General features: G+C 34.3%; 3 protein-coding genes across 5 annotated transcripts in view; 1 reads left to right on the top strand and 2 right to left on the bottom strand.

Moving 5' to 3' along the window:
• Positions 1 to 23: 23 nt before the first annotated feature.
• Positions 24 to 13,363, bottom strand: MED15 (mediator complex subunit 15). Its single transcript, XM_076135787.1, has 11 exons — positions 13,091 to 13,363; positions 11,915 to 12,054; positions 10,058 to 10,720; positions 9,462 to 9,662; positions 4,560 to 4,686; positions 3,883 to 4,058; positions 3,224 to 3,378; positions 2,720 to 2,841; positions 2,510 to 2,612; positions 1,897 to 2,120; positions 24 to 1,478 (listed from the first exon to the last, which is right to left on the bottom strand). The coding sequence occupies exons 1-11, from the start codon at positions 13,147 to 13,149 to the stop codon at positions 1,364 to 1,366; spliced, it is 2,085 nt and encodes a 694-aa protein (XP_075991902.1). The 5' UTR covers positions 13,150 to 13,363; the 3' UTR covers positions 24 to 1,363.
• A 955-nt stretch (positions 13,364 to 14,318) lies between these two features.
• On the top strand, positions 14,319 to 17,396 carry fs(2)ltoPP43 (female sterile (2) ltoPP43). The gene is made up of 4 exons (XM_076135788.1): positions 14,319 to 14,571; positions 14,742 to 15,046; positions 15,597 to 15,778; positions 17,033 to 17,396. Exons 1-4 carry the CDS (start codon positions 14,425 to 14,427, stop codon positions 17,338 to 17,340), a joined length of 942 nt encoding a protein of 313 aa, XP_075991903.1. The 5' UTR covers positions 14,319 to 14,424; the 3' UTR covers positions 17,341 to 17,396.
• Positions 17,397 to 17,925: 529 nt separating this feature from the next.
• ush (Zinc finger protein ush) overlaps positions 17,926 to 21,216 on the bottom strand; it is a 209,894-nt gene continuing 206,603 nt past the window's right edge. For all 3 annotated transcript variants that reach the window (XM_076135790.1, XM_076135789.1, XM_076135791.1), the window contains exon 3: positions 17,926 to 21,063. In XM_076135790.1, coding sequence (XP_075991905.1) covers positions 20,668 to 21,063 — 396 coding nt within the window. In that variant the 3' untranslated portion in view covers positions 17,926 to 20,667. The remainder of the gene's footprint in view (positions 21,064 to 21,216) is intronic.

Consider the following 21,216-nt stretch of genomic DNA (forward strand, 5'->3'; position numbering starts at 1 on the left):
GGAACACACAATGAAACAAGTCCTAAGATTTAGTTGACATTTTATTTTAAAATTACAAACATGAATTATTGCTTATTTTGATTCACATCTAAACATTTAAAGGGACCTCTGAGTTAAAACATTCCTTGGCTAAAAATTGAACTCAAATCACTTGACATTTTAGGTTATTAAAGAAATACGTATTTTGTGGCATTTAACAACATATAATATTAGAAATTACATAAAAAATTGTACATAATACAATTTACTATTAAAATCAACAAGAAGAATACGGCCTGCTTTCATTTATTTCTAGATATATTTAAGATAGTATATCAGATGAATTGAGACTGGTGTTTACATCCATTTTCTGTCACTTGATATAGAAGAAACGTTATCTGCTGTGTAATTGGCCTTTATTCTGTTAATTTTATCAATCAGTACGGTAAATGTCGACAAAAATATTGCGTCGTGAGCACGTTCTGATTTGTCGAGTATAGCCGACCGTGACGGTCAAAGGGTAATATTATGTTAACCATCATCATATTATTTCGCAAGCAAAGAACACAATACAATATGGATACCATGTTGAAATGCAAAGAGATGAAAGCTTTAAGGCTCAAGTTCATCACTCACAAAGGTAAACTGCCTTATTACAATCGACCGTATATGAATATAGTGGATAAAACCTGAACGGTATTGTATCAAATTATCACAGATAAATATCACTGTATAAAATAAAACCGAGGACCCTTTGCAGTAAACAAAAATCTTGAAATTCACTGATAAAAATCATATGTGCCTTGTGAGTATATACGATAATAGCCTTTCTCTGCGTAAAAATAAAGTTGCAAATTGTATAACATTTATTACGTCATGTTATATAGAGATGTATTAACAAAATGCAAGGCACATTATGAACATATGAAACCTGTTTCAGTTTGTTAGTAGTTTTACATTGAGTTCGAATTATAGAAATCATTATATAATCATCAAAGCAGTATGAATGCCGCACTCTCATTCCGAGAGGAGACCCTTGCCCAGCAGTAGGATTTATAGGTATCAATTTATTTAAAACAGTATCGATGATAATAATCGTACAGGATTTTGACAATCAAGTAATTTCGAACCCTGCTGTTATATATGCCTTTCAAAACTGTGAATACTTATTACTACTTATATTAAATATTCGATTTACTAGTATACAAATTTAAAATAACTATTAAACTAACTATTAAAAAATCACGTCTTACCATTACTGCGGTATCATAACGCGTTGGAGTCTTGGGTTCGATTCCCACACGGAACAAACACATACATACATACATACATTCAATAAATTTCACGTATTATTTTATATAAAAGTTCTTTAAACTATAGTTGTCTACAGTCCGAGTGCGGGCACGGGCGTGTACGTGGAAGGTGTGGGTGCGCACGCTTGTCGCACGCTCATCTCCCATGCGTCTAGAAGCTGGCCTACTGAACAGCTCTTTGGTAGCCTGTAAAGAAAATAAAGGATTTTTAGATTGTACAGAAAACAATTTAGAACTGATGAACTGAACACGTTACGAATGAAAATGTGTTTGCTTACATTCGTATAGCGTTTTTGGGTAATAATATTTTTTCAAGTAATAATCGATACTATAAGGTCATAATCAGTGCAATTTGCAATTCCTAGGTAGTTGACTAGTTTCCATGAAACTGATGTCATAAGTTTTTTTATTCTAAATATCAGTTTAACGGCTTTTTACGCATTTACATGATTGTGTTTGTTATCCATACGAATCCTATCCTACAACATTTCAAAAGATATAGAAATTTATCGTCGTCACTTATCTACTGAAAAATTGCAATATCAGAAAGTATGTAAGCCTACCAATTTTATAGCCAAACGCAGAAGTTAGTAGAGTTTATTACCTGGCACACCTAGCATCCATAGCCTTCTCCAGCCTAGCGAGGAAGCTGTCAGGCGCGTGCTTGGTCCGTGGCTTGAGTCTCTGCGGCGGGCGGCGCGGGTAGTCGCGCGGGACGGACACGTGGACCCCGGCTACGGACGGCAGGCGAGGCTCGTCGAGTGCTGCTACTAGTGTGATGGCGCCGCCGCCACCGCCGTTGATGCTGGACATGGGCTCTAGAGATACCTGAGGATAGGGCAATATCTTGATTTTACTAAAAAGTCAACTAATATATTTAAAATCATTTCCTTAATAAATTACAGGGTTATGCAGAGATCAGAGAACGCCACTTTGTACGATCCTTACAAACTACATATAGAAATAGTAGTTATCAGAGTCATAATAGTTATCAGAAAACCAAGGATATTCTACGCGAAATCGTCGTCGACGGCAAGTGGTGCGATGTTACTGTATTACGTTCGACATGCTAAACTTCGCTTATTGCTGTGTATATAAGTCGCGCAATACTACTGAAAATCTCCGAAAACGTCGGCCTTTAGAACGTAGGAGTTGGGTCCCTTACTAAGTATATGTCGAGGAAATATAATAGTAATGATTATATCATATGGACTCACCTTAAACCTTGAGTCTAATCTCGCAATTTCACCCTGAAGAACATCAGGGATTTCCAATGTAGGCTCTTCTAGTTTCGGAATCTTTTGCGGTGGAGGTAAGTTCCTGGAAAGAGACAAATTTCCATTTTTTAAAGCAAAATATGGTAGAATGAATTTTGGCATTAATTTCCGAATTATATTATAAAATAACTACGTTATTTCTATACTTACTTGATCTCAGGTCCGCTTAGTGCGTCTAATGTTGGTCCGAAGGTACGTTTGAGTGTGTGGTTGGCAAGTGGTGACTGTAGACAGTTGTTTACCACCTCCAGTAATGGGTTGAAGATTTGCTCCTATAAGAATACAATTAGGCACCTTTATGTTACGTAATTAATTTTTGGACTAAGTGTAGTGTTTAATTTAAATTAAACACTACACTTAGTCCAAAAATTATAGTTTAATAGAAGGAGTAATTTTACTACAATTATTCACTCTATTGCAACACAGAAGAGGATTAGAAAAATGGTGAGTAAAATTTCTTCCCATTACATTCCCATAATTAGGTATTTACTATTCACATCGCAATAAACGAAAGAAAAACTAAACTTAAAAATTATAACCAAAAGTTTATAGGTGGTGAACATGTTGCTTTAGATTTCAACTGTTATATATTATTATGACCTAAAATACAAAAATCTACACAAAAATTATTGGGTAAATGTATTTGAATGTTACCTTCCCAGCGCTGGGCACGACGACTCCCTCGCTGCGCTTAAAGTCCAGCTTCTCGAGCACTACTTCACATTTGATGAGAGTCTCTAAAGGCATGCGCTTGTTCGGGTTTGATAGTATGTCGAGTAGGTTCTTCATCTTTGTTAGTTTCTCCACATCTGAAAGAGATACAAGATAGATTAGATTATGTACGTAGTTTTTAGTGTGTTTTGGGTATTCAAAAGTATAGTAGATGTAAACATTCGTCTCTTAATTTGATGCCTTATTAGAAGCTAGTGTGCACAAAAGATATTACAAAACAGCTTGTTTTTATGTTAGCTTCGTTCAGAAGTCGATACATCGCTAAAATTTCTAGCAAAATGTTTGTTTTTTGGTCTAATACATACATACGTAGGCGTGAAATATATCAGCAAAGCATCATTTTCTTTTGAATATATATTTTGTAAGTGATTCTTTTTTGCGTTATTATGATCGGTAAACAAAATAACTGGATTTTAATTTTGAGAACTACCTCATGAGCAATTAAAAAATGTTCAATATCTTCAATCATACTTCCACAAGCGAAACATTAAAATAACTACAGCTTCAAACATCTTAATCCCACCGTGCAACAACAGTTCACATAAAGTTACAACATTATAAAAGTCTTGTATAGCACTCACTTTCTCCTTCACTGACCATCCGATGCACCATGCGTCGTAACGGCTCGATGTACTTGGACAGCTGCCTGACCTTCTCCCTGTAGGCCGCCTCCTCGCCGCCAGGGGACGCCACTGAAGCACCCACCGGCGTGTTCAGCGAGGATGATGGAGACGCCACCATACTCATGCCTACACCCCTGGAAAATATACACTAGGTTTAGATTTGAAATTGGGGAATTTTGTTTCACCAATATGAGATTACAAATTTGAAATAATAAATACGTTATGAATAGCCCAAAGCGTGAAAATTGGTTTATAATAGTTTATTTATAATATAATATAAATAAAATGGTATTTATAGGTCTGAAAGGCCCCACGCAGATTCGTATAACCGCTAGGTTTGAGTGCTGACAGGGCCGGTAGCTTTAGCTAGGTGGCGTCTCAGTCATTAGATCTATAACAGTTCTTGACCATTGAAGCGTCGATTTGAATTGGTAAACGACTGAGAGGCAAGCTTTACATCGACATACCTATTCTACAAGGATCAGCATTTCATATAAAAATCGTTCAGGAATTATTTCATGAAGGAGTAACAAACATACATACATTTTACAGAAACTTTCAGCCATTACTGGCCGATAAACCAAAGCAAAATCTTTCTCTAAAAGAGATAGGTATATTATCAAGATATAACTTACCTCTGTGGTGGAGGCACGTGGTGTCCAAGATGCGCAGGGGTGGAGGGCGAGGGGCTGCCGACACTGCCGCACGCGCCGAGCCCGCCTAGCGACGACATCGGTGACGTCATAGTACTGCCCATCACGCCTGACACATACAACACATGTTAGAAACGCGTTGTAGACTTATACTTTAATACTTAAATGTGTATTGTTTTGATGATTTTGAGAGCAACAGAAAAGATGTTGGTTGCCATTTCATTTAAGTACCTATTTTGTTTTGTTTATGTAGATTCAAATATTAAATAGGTAACTAGCTTCTGCCCATATGAGAGGGCCTGTATGAGATTTCCTGGAATAAAAAGTAACCTAGGATGTGTTAAGATTTGAACTAACAAACATTCCCACATGCTTACAAAGTATCACATTTATAATATTGGTAGTATTAAATGGTGGTTAGGTAGGTATAAAACGAGCGGTTACGATACCATGTTTCCTTCAATGTATGGATCGGTCTAGAGCCCCTAAATTAATCATGAACTCGTGAGAAATATTAATAAACGAATAATTAACAATTAACTTTAAATAATAATTCTATTTCCACGGTCTACACTCAACTTTAGAATAAAGTTCGTTCACCCCACCGGGCTCACGAGACATTTGAATTTCGAATTTCCTAGCGTCGCGTCGCGTCGCGTCGCTGTCGTTTCGTTTGATGTACTTTGATCTATACCGCCAGTGCCGCGCAAACCTGTGCCCTTGGCACACTTATCGAAACTTTTCGCGCTAAAAACTCGAATTTAAGTTAATCTTTCGCAAAAAGATCGATTATTAATGTTTTTAGTGTAAATAAATAGTAATAGTTAATTTTTTGTGTACTAAAGATGTTTTAGTAATAAGGTTTAGTGCTTACCTACTGTGATAAGGACGCCATAGTGTTAATGGTTTATTATTATTAGGTAGGGAGTGTTTGTGCTGTGTTCCCGATTATTAGGTAGTGAGTTTTTGTGTTATCTTCGCAGTGTCTAATTTCCAAAATACCTATACGTTCCCAAGATTCGGTGTTATAAGCAATAGTACGCGGTAATATACAACACCAATTAGCTTTGTATCCTTCGAGAAATCACAATTTAACATGTCAAAATTTAAATATTATGCTTTTTCCAAATTATAATTAAATAGTGCTCGAAGTGATTAGTGATGATTAATAAGTGATTATAACTCGTAAGTAGGTTTTCGCCGCACAAAGTGTCAGTGTCGTCACAGGATCGAGACGCGCCGGCGCCGAGCACACGACTTTGCCGCGCTACGTTTCCGCCGTTGTTTTAGCAGGTAAGTATTTTAGTTATAGCGGGATGATACGTATGAATGAATGTTTGATTACTTTATTATATTATTATTTAGTAGGTGATCCGCCCAACTGCGCTTGCGTCAAATAAGAGAGAATAGGTTAATTTTCCCCGTTTTTGTAACATTTTTCACTGGTACTCCGCTCCTATTGGTCGAAGCGTCGTGGTATAGCCTATAGCCTTCCTCAATAAATAGTCTATCCAACAATAAAATAATTTTTCAATTCGTTCCGTAATTTTTAGTTTGTCACATGACTATTAACCGTACCCATTCGTTGAAGGAAATAGGTAAGTCATGTTAGCGACTGGTTTTATGAAATAAATAAAAATACTTTTAAAAGTCATATTTTTAATTATAATTATTTCTAATATAATATCACTAAGTATCATGGCACAAGCATACAAAATAATTAACATTAATTCCAAATTCACATTAAAACATCTTTATTTATAAAAATATTGTGTAGGTAAGTATATTAAATCTTTCAATCAATTATATTGAAATTTCATTAATATAGTGTTCGTATTTTTACAAAGACAGACAAAATATAGCATAAGATCTTTATAAATAAAGCCCACGTTTATTCATAAACACTAAATAATATTTAAATCAAAATTACCATAACATTTTTAATATAAATTTTTAGGAAAAAAGTCCTTCATACAATCATAATCTAGTCGAAACATTCGGTCGCAACCAACTTACCCCCGGTTTCTGAGTAAATTTAACGGTAGTTTATCTATTCAATAGCGTTTTCTTATATGAGTTTTGACACTATTGAATAGATAAACTACCGCTAAATGTACCTCAGATACCGGGGGTTAATCAGGCAGTCAATATTTATACGTGTTCGCTTGCGTATACCAGTTAACGTATACGTTAGAAATAATAATACTTTTTGATCTTTTAACGAAAATATAATATTTGACGTGTTAATGTATACTTAAGGTCATAAAATATTTGAACTTTAAACTTTCGAATAAATAAAAAGTTTTGATCTACAATCAAGAAAATGCTGTGATATTTTCGTAATAATAATCAAATTAAGTCACAAAGTTGTCAAATATTTTAATAATTTATAAATACCTATTTAGTGTTACTGATCAAATAATTTAACAAAATTACGCCATCATATTTTATTAATTTATGCTTATTTAGTGTTTACGAATATTTTCATTATTATTAAACCTTAGCACCGAAACTCAGTCTTCATACACACACTTTTTACATAACTATTTAATATCAATAATTATTATTATAGGTATTGGGTACTTATAAATTAAACTGTACATTTTAATTCAGTATACTGAATATATCACTACATTATTATTCTACAATAAAAATAGTATATGAGATAAGTAACTCTTAAATAAATAATTGCACTTAAAATTAATCTATTGGAATATATCGACTTATTACTATACTAGCTTTTACCCGCGACTTATTTTCCCATGGGAATGCGTCATTTTCCCAGGGGAAAAAGTATCCTATGTCCTTTTTCGGGTATCAAAATATCTCCATACCAAATTTCATGCAAATTGGTTCAGTACTTTAGGTGTGATTGAGTAACAGACAGACAGACAAAGTTACTTTCGCATTTATAATATTAGTATGGATATACAGTTTCAAAATTGATTGAAAGTGACAAAACACTATAAGACTAATCAGAGATTACACCACATTTATTAGTAAGACTCTTCGTACAACGCTACTTAAGTCATAAGTTAAAGATTTTAGTCTTCAAACGACAAGGTGTTTTTAAAAAACTTTTTACAAGTATTTGAAATCGCCACAGTATTAAAAGTGAGTATTAAAAATACTATGACGATTTCAAATGTTTGTTAAAGTTTATGAATTAAAACGTAATTTTGATTCTGAATTTCACGCAGTGGAGGGGCAGCTTAAGGTAAGGTTCATGTCTGACGGAAGATGCGTCGGGCGTAACTTAATTAGTATGGGCTTCGCACCGACGCATCATCGGTTGAGTGTGACGGTCGAGTGAATATCTATACATTTGTCTGTTCTGGCGTTGCGCGGCTGATAATACGCGACGTATGTTCCGTCAGATATGAACGTTTCCTAAGACAGTATGATAAAACACAGTCTACTATTTCTTATCTAAGTCTAATTTTACAGGCGAATATAATTTAATCATGAACTCTACTTGTTTCCACATTGAAGCTAGTTTAGCGTCCGGGACTGTTTGTATGAGTTCCTTGAAACGCACCGGCATTGCTCTGCGTAGCTGACGATACGGCATTTCAGTGAATTCTGAAATAAAACAATGAAATGCTAGATTGATAGTTAGAGTGAGTGAAGTAAAAATATTTTGATGTTGCAAGAATTGTGTAAAGTGTTTTTGAAATTGTATTTTACGCGGTTGAATTTAGGTTTATAATACTACATATTATTATATAAAATCGCGCATATGTCTCATAGGGATAGGCAGATATCAAAGAATACCATTTGCTATACGGCTGTGTACAGTTTACTTCAATTTCGCAAAACAAAAATAAGGAAATATGATATGTAGGTCAAATAAATAGATTAATCAGTCAAGGGTTTCCATACATCACAAAACAATAACAACTAAATGTTGTTTTATTAGATACGTTTTAGAATTAGGAACTAGAATGTTTGAATTTTACCTACAAAACCACCACTTGATCAAGCCTTAAGTGATACAGCTTGCTTGATCGATGGGCAGGAAACTTTACAACTTTACCTACGAATTTATTGCATAGAAATTGACGTGATAAATAAAATTAGCGAGCGAATGTGAGTGCCCGCTTTAAACAGTGTGATTTAATATTGAAAATATCTGCATTTCTATATTTTTTTAAAGTATGAATACCGCTAGAATCCGAATTACTACGGACGTTTCTGCCTTACTCTTATTAAGCTAAAGTAAGAATTACACGGAATTTATACAATTCTTACGATTATTTAGCTTTTTAAATTTGCCTGGTTTTAACAATCCTGCCAAGCCAAGTGCGTAATTATATACATGTAAGTGTATTCAAAGGCAGTTATTTTACAAATTTATATAATTTAAACATTTAAAATCAAGCAAAACTAAAAAGTTAAATATTATCTGTTCATTACTAACTACAAAATTCACAAAAATATATATAAATACACACATACCTTCGTGGATCAGCGTTAAGCGATTAATTTAACATGTTATCGATAAAACATCGTATAAAAACGTAATCGTAACGAATCGAAAACAACGTATCGATTAAAGCGCATCGAATTAAAAATGCAGTGCTCACAAGGAAATTGTAAATAAACAATGTCACCGTATATTAATGTGATAATCAAGAAAAGTAACAGAATTTGGTAGAAAAAAATCTTTCAAGAACTTGCATAGAAAAAAATTCAAATATCAAGTAAAAACAATCTAAAAATATTAAAAATAAAAGTAAAAAAATGACAACCAACTTATTAATAAGAACATGTAACATTTCATTTAAAAAAACCGTAAAACACCGAAAAAACACATAAAACGAGTTACAAAAATCATTGAAAAATATTTATTTCCGTAAAATTTCATTATTACTAATAACTCACTCATAGGGCTAGGTCCTCCCATGTTAGGCGACGGGGCGGAGGGCGAGGGACTTTGCCTGAGGAACTGGTTGGGGGGTGGAGCCCTAGTAGGAGGGTAAGAACCTCCGAGCATCCCTCCCACTACCTCAGGCTTATTCTGTACTCTTTGTTGCATGTGTAGCATGTTTAAACCAACGATTTGATTGTTGCCCATTGTTCCAACTGTAAATGAGAATTATCACTGATTGTAAACATCATATATCTTCTATTATTGCTTAATATAATGCACTAGAAATATGCTGGCTCAGAAAAGTTGTCGCAAAACTTAATGCTTGAGTAATAACTGGGTAATTAACGTTAGTAGCAGAATAACCCCCAGTTTCTGAGGTACGTTTAGCGGTAGTTTATTTATTCAATAGCGTGCGTAGTAAATGTACTCAGAAACCTGTGGTAAGTGGTATTAAAATACAAGCCCTTCCTTTGTTCAATTCATTACTCTGATAGTAATTATTCAATGACAAACGGTATATTTCCGACACCATCAAATTCTACATTAACTTGACATAGCTTCACCTCTTAACTTTACCATCTTTTAAAACAAGCAGTGAAGCACTCACCCATCTGCCCAGGTCCCATCTGTCCCTGCATATTATTCGGCGCCATCTGTCCTCCCATACCGACCTGGTTGCACGGCATCTGACCCACCATGGTATTAGCCCCACTCATGGGCACAGACATCGTGTTCGGCATAGACATCGTCGGCATCATCTGCCCCTGCATGCCACCAGCCAACTGGTTCTGCAACTGGCTTCCCATAGGATTCCCCATGGATCCCATACCGCCCACCATATTCCCTCCTAACTGCTGTTGAGAACCCACCATTCCCATTCCCCCACCGATCTTATTAGTCATTTGCATGTTCATTTGAGGTCGTTGATTCAATGTTTGTAGTAAATTCGTTGCTGTCTGCGCTTGAGGACCTTGGGAGACTATAGGTCCTTGCTGCCCCATCTGGCCTTGCATGCCAGCCATTCCTGGATTGGGACCCATGACGCCTTGCTGTTGCATCTGCCCTTGTGGACCCATATTCATCATCTGGTTTCTAGAACCTTGTGAGGCAAGGTTTTGTAATGCGTTGATTGGGTCTGGTGTGAGACCAGGCTGGCCACTAGGACCTTGCTGTGGTTGGCCTTGCGGCGCCTGGACCTGTGGGTTCGGACCAGGCTGGGCTTGGCTTTGCCCTTGCATGTTCGGCTGGCCTTGATTTTGTTTGGATTGTGCTGTAACAGACATGATTTGTGGTTTAGAACCAGGATCTACCGTGTGACGGTAGTAGAGGAAGATTTTAAAAACTACTATGTACTACTATTATTAAAAATACTTTAAAATAAACATTTTGACCTCCTTGATAAGTCATGTATGTATGGGTATACCCCGTCACGTGCAACGAATGACATCATTATTATAATTTCAGATACAATTGACGCAGATCTTTACTTGAGGAAAATATTTTAATAAGTTTTAAAATGTACATTATTTAGAATCTATTCATATTATATACTAGCTGACCCACGCGGCTTTACCCTGGCCTTCCTTTTTTTACTCTTTGGAGCAGATTTATGAAAATACTGGCTTCCACCCGCGACATCGTCCGCGTGAAAGAATTACCCTACTGATTAATCTATTGTATGTGTTAATCCAGGTTAAAAGCTATCAGTGTTAAAAACTTTTGATACTTTTTCGTAAAAGAGTAACAAACAAACAAACATACATAATACATCTATTCAACCTCATAATCGCATATTTTTATTTATAATATTAGTACGATTAGCAGTAGGTACTGAGTAACGCATTCATCGCGTTAATCAATGCGCCGTTTATCGTGTTGAGGGCAGCACTAGGGAAATAGTTTCACAACAAATAGGTATATTTGTTTCAAGTATGGATATGAGTTTATCGATTTAGCAAGAAATAACACATCGGTAGGTATAATATATAGTTTATCTGTATCAGTTATCTGGTCTGCTATAAGCTTGCGAGCCAGGTGACCAGAGTTGCAACGAAATGAAGTAGGTAATTATATAATTATCGTGTTAATTCCCATACAATAGATAATAGTCATGCAACACGAAAGTTTAGTTTTATGACGATACTAGCTTCTATCCGCGACTTCGTCAGCGTTAAATTCCCCGAAAAGCGATTTCCCGAGGAAAAAGGTAATCCTTGTCTATATTCTATATCCTTGTCTTGTTGTGTGTTGTAAATCCAGGTTATAAGCTAAGAGTAAGCCAAATTTTCATTAAAATCCATCCGATAAGTTTTTTCGTCAAAGCAACAAACATAACTAGTTAAATACATACATCAATGCTCACATACATTTATATTAAAAAACTGAATGGATATATAGCAATAGGTATACAGGTTCCCTAGGAAATGTTTTTATGCAGAATAAACTAGTTAGTTATAATACTTACACATTTCTCGTACATGTAGTATAAGTTTGGCCACCATGTTCATGTACTCTTCCCTCGTCTTGGCCTTCATAAACACATGGTTCTCCATCTCACTGCTGTTCCGAGCCACTTGGACACCAGATCTTTGTATTACCTCCTCACTGTAAAAAATAAAGTTATTAAGAGTTTAATGCAATACATCAGATCTTTACTAAGACAAATCTTGCACTAAGAATTACTCTTGTGTCGCTGAGGCTTTAACAAACATACAAACAATGGACACAAAGTACAAATAAATTAAATTAATTTAACCCATTAATGTCCCACTGCTGGGCAAGGGTCTCCTCCCGTAATGAGGAAGGGGTTAGGCCTTAAAATATTGTTTTTTATAAAGCAGATAAGTTACCTGAAATTCATCTAAATGCTGTGAAACTGGCATTTAGAATTCTAAGAATAGGGTGACTCATAAACATTAATTAAGTTCATAGTAGTTAGCAGGCAGCAGCACATTTAAATTCAGACAATTCTTTATTGAGGTTTTATCTTGGGTATTTCCCATTGCAATGAGGATAAAACTGCCATCAAATTCAATTTTTTTGTAATGTAACTGTGTATGTGTTTTGCAAGCAGATATTCCCTTAACTAAATCTTCTACATAATTATAAATATCTTCTGCCCTGTCTTCGTCAGCATAAAAAATGGCAGTCATATATTCCAGGTTATAAGGTATCAGTGTACAAAAATGACATTAAAATCTGTCCAGTACTATTTTGTGGAAGAGTAACAAACATACATCCATCCTTACAAACTATCACATTTTATAACTTAAGTAGAATATCTTGGTTTGAAAAAGATTAAGGAAAATGTCTAAAACTATTTATACATGCAAAGAAAATATTCCATAACAATGATAAACAAAAAAAAGCAATGCTTGACAAAACAATAATAAGTAAGATAACAATTTATAATTAGATGAAATCAAGTAAATATGTGTAATCATAATAAAGTTATCTGCAACAAAATACTTATAGTCAAATTGCTCTACAATTTTTTTTTTTATGTTTTAAAAAATAAAAACAAGACATAAGGAGGTGAATAACCTGTTCCCGAAAACAGAATATCGAAAAGAGAAATTATATCAAAGCTTAATAGGTTTTTAAGGTAAATTTGTTCACTATTGGATGTTGTTGAACTTACATTTTGGACACCACACTCTGCCTGAAGGCAGGAGTTCTCCAGTTGTCTTCTGAAGCCATTATGTTGAATTGTTTCACTACGTTAAACGAACACTCTTAAATCCCCACTGCCACTAAATACACATTTGTATTAAATAAAAGTTATGATTCATGCATTGGCCCAATGCTCGATATTTCGCGACTAATGAAATTAGCAGCGAATGCGAGCTTGCTTATCAGCGAATAACCAATGATGACACGATCTTTCTTTCTTCCCAATATTCTCGTTTACACTGACGTCTGTGACGTCAACACCAGTGTTGACATTTCAACAGTTTTTTATCTACCTATTACTTCAAAACATTATTTTAAATAGAAAATAATCAGTGCTGACGGCATAACGTAAAGCACTTCCAAAATAATAATAAAAGAGTAGATAAAGTAGGCTCAGTTTTCCTTAAAGAATTGCTGATCTTTGTATAAGCGCCTGCTTAACTAATTGGAATGTAGTACCTATTTCATAATTCACACAGAAGAGTTACGAAAATTGATCCACGAAAAAGCAGGGTTTTAATTACAAACTATACTTTAGGTCATCGTAATAGTATGTTTTCGTTTCCTACGAGTAGTACGCAGTACGTGTTTCAGCGGTAAAGCAAATTGAATTCTACGAAATCACTGCAAATCAGTCATCGGTTAATCCGATAGAAAACAATGCCATTGAAACGCCTTACTTATACTACCAATATTAGTAGCAATCTTATAAAGGTGGTAACACTAAATTTGAGTCATGACGTCATTTAGCGTGACATTGACATTTACTTTCGTCATTCGGTATAGGGACGTGCTTCGATGACGTTAATGGTTGAAATGAAAACTAATTTCTCTTTTTATAAAATAAATCGAGTTATGTTCTTCTAGATGTATCATTAGTCTTTTTGTTACTAAATCTGTTCTAAACAATCTATTTGTTTAAAGATTATTAATAATACACATTAATAAGAACACGTTAACACCTTGCGGCAGTCTAGGGCCATGGGTTCAAGGACTTTATTCGTTTGGTATATTGAACCGAATAACTATCCTGATTTTATGCCTAATTCCGCCAATAACACAATATTAAATAAAATATATCAAAAAATACTTTACATTCGTATCCATTCGAAACATTTGTCATAACCCTTGAGTTAATCTAGCTCAGTTTGTGCGTAACGAAGGCGCATCTCTAGACTGACTTTATTGTCATTAATGTCAGTTAGTTGAATTTGACAAAGAGCCGCGCGTAAATTTTGCATGCGTGAAGTGAAATAACGAAAATAATTAAATAAACTTACCGCGAAAACCATTCTTAGCAAGATGGCAACGTCAACAGTGTTAAGAGTTAAGCGGAGACTTGAAGAGAACCCGCAAGATGCTTTGGTACTCATGTGCAAGCGAATTAAAACTGACAAAGAGGAAATTTCACCTTCACTGTTTGTGTTCCGAGGGACCGTTGATAATCAGGTAAATAAGAAGCTTATTTTACTTTTGTATAACCCGAAACAGTCTAGAAACAAGAAACTCCTATATACATTGCAATAAAAAACATATTCACATCGTAAAAAGTATAAAAAAAAATATATATATCAGCGGTTCCGGAAGTACGAATTTCATACTGCTTTATCTCATTTCAGGAAACGGCACATGTCAAAAACCTACTCCCTAAAACAGATATAAAACTGCAAACAATACCAAATGTGGATACAATTATAAATAAAATAAGGAAGGAACGCAAAGAGGCTTCAGCGGACTCTCGTTATGAAGTCGTGAACTGCAGTAGAGGTATCAAAGATGACGAGAACGAAGAAAGTGACGAAGTGTTGAATCTTATAGACTTGCAAAGAAAGAAAGACAAAGACGATGATGTACAGTACGCATATGACTTGTATACGAGTTGGAAACAAGACTTTGATATATCAATGATTGATAATTTAGTTGGGTTAGTATATATTTTACCGTTATTTGGTTTATTCGGGGTTAATTAGGGGTCATTGAACTGTTTGACCTTCATTCCTTATGAATTTATAGTGACAATTCTTATCATTAACTGAGTACTTTTATTCAATTACTGAATTAAGATATTTGTACATTTTAGCAGTAATGATTATTTTGTCATGTCTGGTGCTCTGTATGGCATAACCATACAATAGGTAAGCATATCAGGGCTTAGAACTGATTTAAAAATTAATATCAGCTTATTACCACTTTCGTATATATCACTCACTTCAAATCAGATTGACTGAGGAACAATCAAGCAATATTATTCACTTTAACCCATTCAACCTTCAAATTGGCAGTTTAATTAATTTCAGACTAGAGTAAAACACTTTCTTGTTGTTTGGTCTAAATTTAATTCTCCTCAGTGCAGATTCGTTTTTAGGGTTCAAAAAAGGGACCGTATTATCAAGCCTCTGCTGTCGGTCTACATTCTGTATCTCATAAACTGTTATAGCTAGAAAGCTGAAATTTTTCTCATTTTCTCATTACAGAGTAGAAACAGACCTAGTCTTTGATGCATTCCGGGACCCTCGCCAGGACACATCGGACAATGAAGCTGATGATGACGATGACTCCAATGATGAGAACAACTGGAGGAACGAGTACCCTGACTCTGAGCCCAGCAGTATTGATGAAGATGATATTATTAGGGCTATGGAGAGAGTAGATATAGGTATGTTTTAAATACCTGTTGAATATGGAAACTTTAGGATATTTATTTTGCCTATGATGATTAATATGATGAATATTTTCTGTACATATTTGATGTGTGAGCTTAGATGCAAGCATTATTTGAATTTATGTTTAAATAAATGAACATTTGGTGGCACTACTTGTATATAGTCTTTATATTATTGCTTGTACAGATTTACATATTCAGTAAAATTTTGAAGCAAATGTTGCGATTCAGTTTTTGTGCCATTATATCATCTTAGTATGTGTTCCTGTTTGTGAAGTTATACGAACAAGTGCCGCCATATATTTCTTAAAGTAAGCAATAATCGAATTGTTGTTTTATTACACAAGGCACCAAGTATGTCATATTTATAATACTGCCGTCGTAAATGTAAACACAGTAACTTAAGTTACTGTGTTTATAGTTTGTTTAGTTCTTTGGAATCAGGAGACCGCGGGCTATTTGAGAAAGTTTTCGGTTTGTTTGTACGATGGATAGTTACCGAAATACATTAAATAAAAACACAGTATTTTTACAAAAAAAACATTTTTTTTAATAAAAAATACAGTATCTGTGTTATTTTAAATTAAATAACAGTATCTCACTACTAACTGTGTTTTTTTAACGTGAATAGATTTTAATTTTTCTTTTTTTGCTTGATTATAACACGGCTTCTTCAGTTACTGTGATTGCGTATAAAATATTGTTCAAAGATAAACAACAAATACTTGAATAAATCACAGTATCTCATTTACTGTATAACTGATTTTATACGTATTTCTAAGAAACATAGTTATAACACAGTATGTACATACTTACTGTGTCGTAATTCCCCTAATGTTAATATCTTTACAAAGTTACAACACAGTAATAGGTAAAACTTGGTTACAACACAGTAACCGTTGAGTTACCGTGTTGTAACTTAAAAAAGAAAAAAATATTATATTATTACCCTAGCTTAAAACACATTATCTAATTTTATTATTTATACAATAATAATTATTGTATAAATAATAAATGATTCTGTACTGATGATGATGATGTAATGATACAGAATCAAAGATTTAACTATATACTAACATTAAAAGTTGCATGAAATAATATACAATAATTAGTATCTTCATGAGAGCAAAAATTAACCATTAAACTTCAACCGCGTTTTTCTCAAAACGCATATTTTGAAGTTACTGTGTTTAGATTTACGACGGCAGAATAATAGTCCTAAAATTTTCAATCTATTTACTTCTACAGAAGACGACCTCTCAAGCGACGAAGGCGAAGACAAAATATACGACGACCCTCAAGACGTATTCACTGATGACGTTAAACGATACGGGCCGGCGTACGCCAAGTACAAAGCAAGGGTTTTATCAGAGAACCCTGATTTATCTAGCAGTAAGTCACTGATACAGTGCAGTCGAGTGCAAGAGGAGCGAGGGTATAAAGACGATAGCGATGATGGCTTCTACTACGGCGAGGATGAAGACACGGAGCACTTCAAACAACAGTACCGCGCGCACTCCACTGATGATGAGAGTGATGAATATACTCCTGACTGAGGAACTGTGTACTCTTAGGATATAGGAATAAATGTACATATTTTATACCTAATAAAGTCTTTTATTGCCAATGCTGTCTTTCGATAAGTTAGATAGCTATTGCCCCTCACTGATAGACCCCGTAGGATGATATTCAGAAAGCAATCTCCAATCGGCTCAGCGCGTTTTTTAACTACATAAGATTCTACCTTTCTATCTCCTTGTCGCCAGATGTCGCTACTGATATATCGTACTAGTAGCGACATCTCGTGCTACTAAACAGTACTATAATTTATGCTAACCGTTTAATTAGCTGATATTTCATTGTTTTGGCCGAGTAATGTTTTTCTTGGGAAAATAGTTGTCTTTTTACAAAGTACTATCCATGCTAACGCTCAGCTAATGGTGAATCAGATGCGTGTAGTGAAAGACCTGGAATCGAACCAGGGAAACATTTCATTAACAATTTCTGTCGTAATCATTTCATAATAATTGTTACAGTTATTTTAAGCTTAATCGGTATATTAGGTTCTCTAAGTTTTCTTTCTACATCCTTTTATTTTTGGGAGAGGGTTTGTATTAAAATAAAAAAGAATAATATAATATGTGATAAATAATTTATTGTCTGGCGGTATTTTTACAATATCATTGTATGCCTACATCAGTTTACTTTCATTAATCGTTATTATCACTTTAATTCAACTTCTTAATAATAATGTTGCATTTTAACATTGGAGATAAATAATGTATGGCTTAAATGATTTAACAACTAACAACAAAATTATTGAAACATTACATTTACTTTTTTTTTAGTATTTTCAGCACTAGATGACGCTACTAGTACCTACTTTGAAATTTTACTTTTATTTAAATGGAATAGTAGGTATAGTAGTCGCTGAAAAGATTTGTAAGAAGAAAAGATTAAAATACACAACATTATTGGTATTTTAAAAAGACAGTATAAGATTAAATGGAATTTTATCATCAAAACCAAATGTAGAATCATTTAAGCCATACATTAAATCATACGAAACAAATGTTTTTATTCGAGATGAAGTCCCTACATTAAAACTATGTTTTACTGAGAACACAGTTATGGCACATAACATCAGATGCTGTTCCGTTCTTTCAAAGATTTAAGTTCTCATTAAATGTCATGATTTTTACGTGTATACTACTATTTTGGACAGTCGTTCAAATATGACCAACATTATACATTATTTCAATAAATAAAATATAATCTGGGACATCATTTTTGAGTTTGCGGAAGAAGAAAAAAAATACTTTGAGAATAAAGCAAGAAACATCGTTATAATATGTTTTTTGATTTCCCGCTTGTATTAAACGTTTAACTGTATTTCAATGTAACCAAATAGTCTTGATACTTTCGTAAAACATTCCTAAAAATATTAATAACCATATGGTTTAAATTGTGACATTTTTCTAGTCATATTTCTAACGACTGTCCCAATAAAACAAAATGGAAGATCGACAACATAATTGTTTGTACCTATTTCATAATCGCAACACTGATTCGAGACTCATTCCTTTACAGACAGACAAAACGTAAAGTTACACAAATTACAATAATATTATACGTAGGGAACAAGTCTTGTATTTACTTAATAACTATTACTATATTAATGAGATAACTATAAATGCAAATTACAATATATCTAGCGATGCTTTGGCATTGACAAAACATGGTATTTTATATATTTCTTATTTACTCTTAGGGAAGATTCATATCTGACGGAACATGCGTCGTGTATTATCGGTCGCGTAACGCCAGAACAGACAAATGTATAGAAAAAGACCACGTTCACGCTCAACCGATGATGCGTCGTTGCGAATCCCATACTATTTAGGCTACGCCCGACGCATCTTCCGTCAGATTGGAACCTTCCCTTAGACCTTTTGTACGTAAGGCTACGCAAGTCTTCGATACTCAAGGATTATAGTCTTCAAACGACTACCACCATACAAATCGATTGATCGTACACGAGTCGACAATATTTGTCCCGCGACTGAATTTGTATGGCCGTAGTCACTGAGAGACTAAAATCGTTGAGTATCGGAAACTTTCGTAGCCTTATGTACAAAGGACCTTACGTTTTCATACTTTTAGTTTGGAAAGTGTTAAATACTGTGAATAGCCAGTTACATTTTTGCTTTTTTAAAAATAATTCTGAATACTTGTTGGAAATTATGTTTTATTGAATACCAAGTGTTGGGAAATAATCTAGAAAATATATTAATATGTTTAAAATGAAAGTTCTTGATACTTGTATTTAAAAAATGGGTGTTACTGAGGACAAAATAATAGTAGTTTGTAAATAAAGTTTATGTTGAAAAGGATAGTTTAAATATAGTACTTTTTCGCTATTGTACTGGAATTTTACAGAAATTAATGGAAAAAATAGTGAAAATTGGAACACTGGTAAAATAAAACTGTATTACAAATCAGCACCTGCTTAAGGAGTAGATAAATTCGCCTAATAATAATTAATATTAAACAAAAATTAACAACAAAATCGAACAATCACTTAAAACGAATGGTAATAATATTTAATAATATCTTTACATATATTTACAATTTTGGTAATATTTTTTAACCGTATACTAATACAAAGACGAAGTTTAACTTTTAACTAGGAAATTTACAATAACAGAGTAACAAAAATCTTATATTACTGAGGGCTTTTATGTACACTAGCCAATATTAACACTCTTTGAACCTCAACACCTCAGCTAAGTACACAGTGGATCAAGACGTGCATATGAGTTGATCCACTGTGTACTCTATTGAGGTATGAACTCAAGAGCTCGAGTCTGCAAAAATATATTCAGGTTACATTACTCCATTTGTCACTAGTCAAACTATTATATGGTAAGTTTCTGAGCCACTATATCATGAAGTAACGTAAATAAATATATTTTTGCCTTTACATTTAATATATAACATTGAATCGAAAATTTCAAACATCGATTTGGCATTGATATGCAGTACAAGTGTAATTTTAATAATCATTAATTTATTGCACATTTAATTTCAAATGAGAGGATACATTCTTACCCTAGGAATAATTACAAGAAATTCCGGTGAAGCAACTTAAGCATTAGTTTCGCTAGCGATATTTCAAAGTACAAATTGAATTTCAGGACTCTGAATTACGACAAAAATTCGCCAAACACTCGTATAAATATTTTGTATGAGAAACAGGCTGACAAATTTTACACATCTCGTCAATAGATGGCGTTAGGAGTCACACCAATTGCTACATTTTTCTCTTATCGACGAAGTTCTGCCGTAATATGATTATCACGTTTTGTCTAAAGCAGTTAAATTCATAGCACAGGAGTATCGGTGACCCTAGCAGGTGTTGGTACGTTATTATTAGCGGTCGCATCCTGGTTATTAGCAGTGCAATAGAACTGCTTATGAGCTTTGTAAGTGTTCACGTATTTGAACGAGATGTCGCAGGATTTGCAGTAGTTGGGGGTTTCTTCCATTTCGGGTTCCGGTTCCTTCTTGATGTCCACTGTTGGGACGGGGGAGGTCTGTTCCTCCTCTGGTTCGTCTGTGGCGTGGACCAGGCGCGCGTGCCTCACGACATTGCCTCTGTACGTGGAGGTGTAGGCACAGCTGCTGCAGCGGTGCACGCGCTCGCCTCCCACGGCCGGGCTCGGGGAAGTCGCCTCACGACTGTCTTCTTCCACTACGCATGCGATGTAGCTTTCTTCCTGAAATTAATAAGATTTTGTTAGGTTCGGTTTGTGGTCATTTCAATGTTGAGTTGAGATTTCTGTTTAAAATCATAAATAATTATTAATTTTAGTGAGTTTTATAATCAACATAAGGCCAGTGTGACCTTTCAAGGGACTTGTAATTATTAC

The sequence above is a fragment of the Anticarsia gemmatalis genome, chromosome 3 (genome assembly GCF_050436995.1).
Source record: "Anticarsia gemmatalis isolate Benzon Research Colony breed Stoneville strain chromosome 3, ilAntGemm2 primary, whole genome shotgun sequence".
Lineage (NCBI taxonomy): Eukaryota > Metazoa > Arthropoda > Insecta > Lepidoptera > Erebidae > Anticarsia > Anticarsia gemmatalis.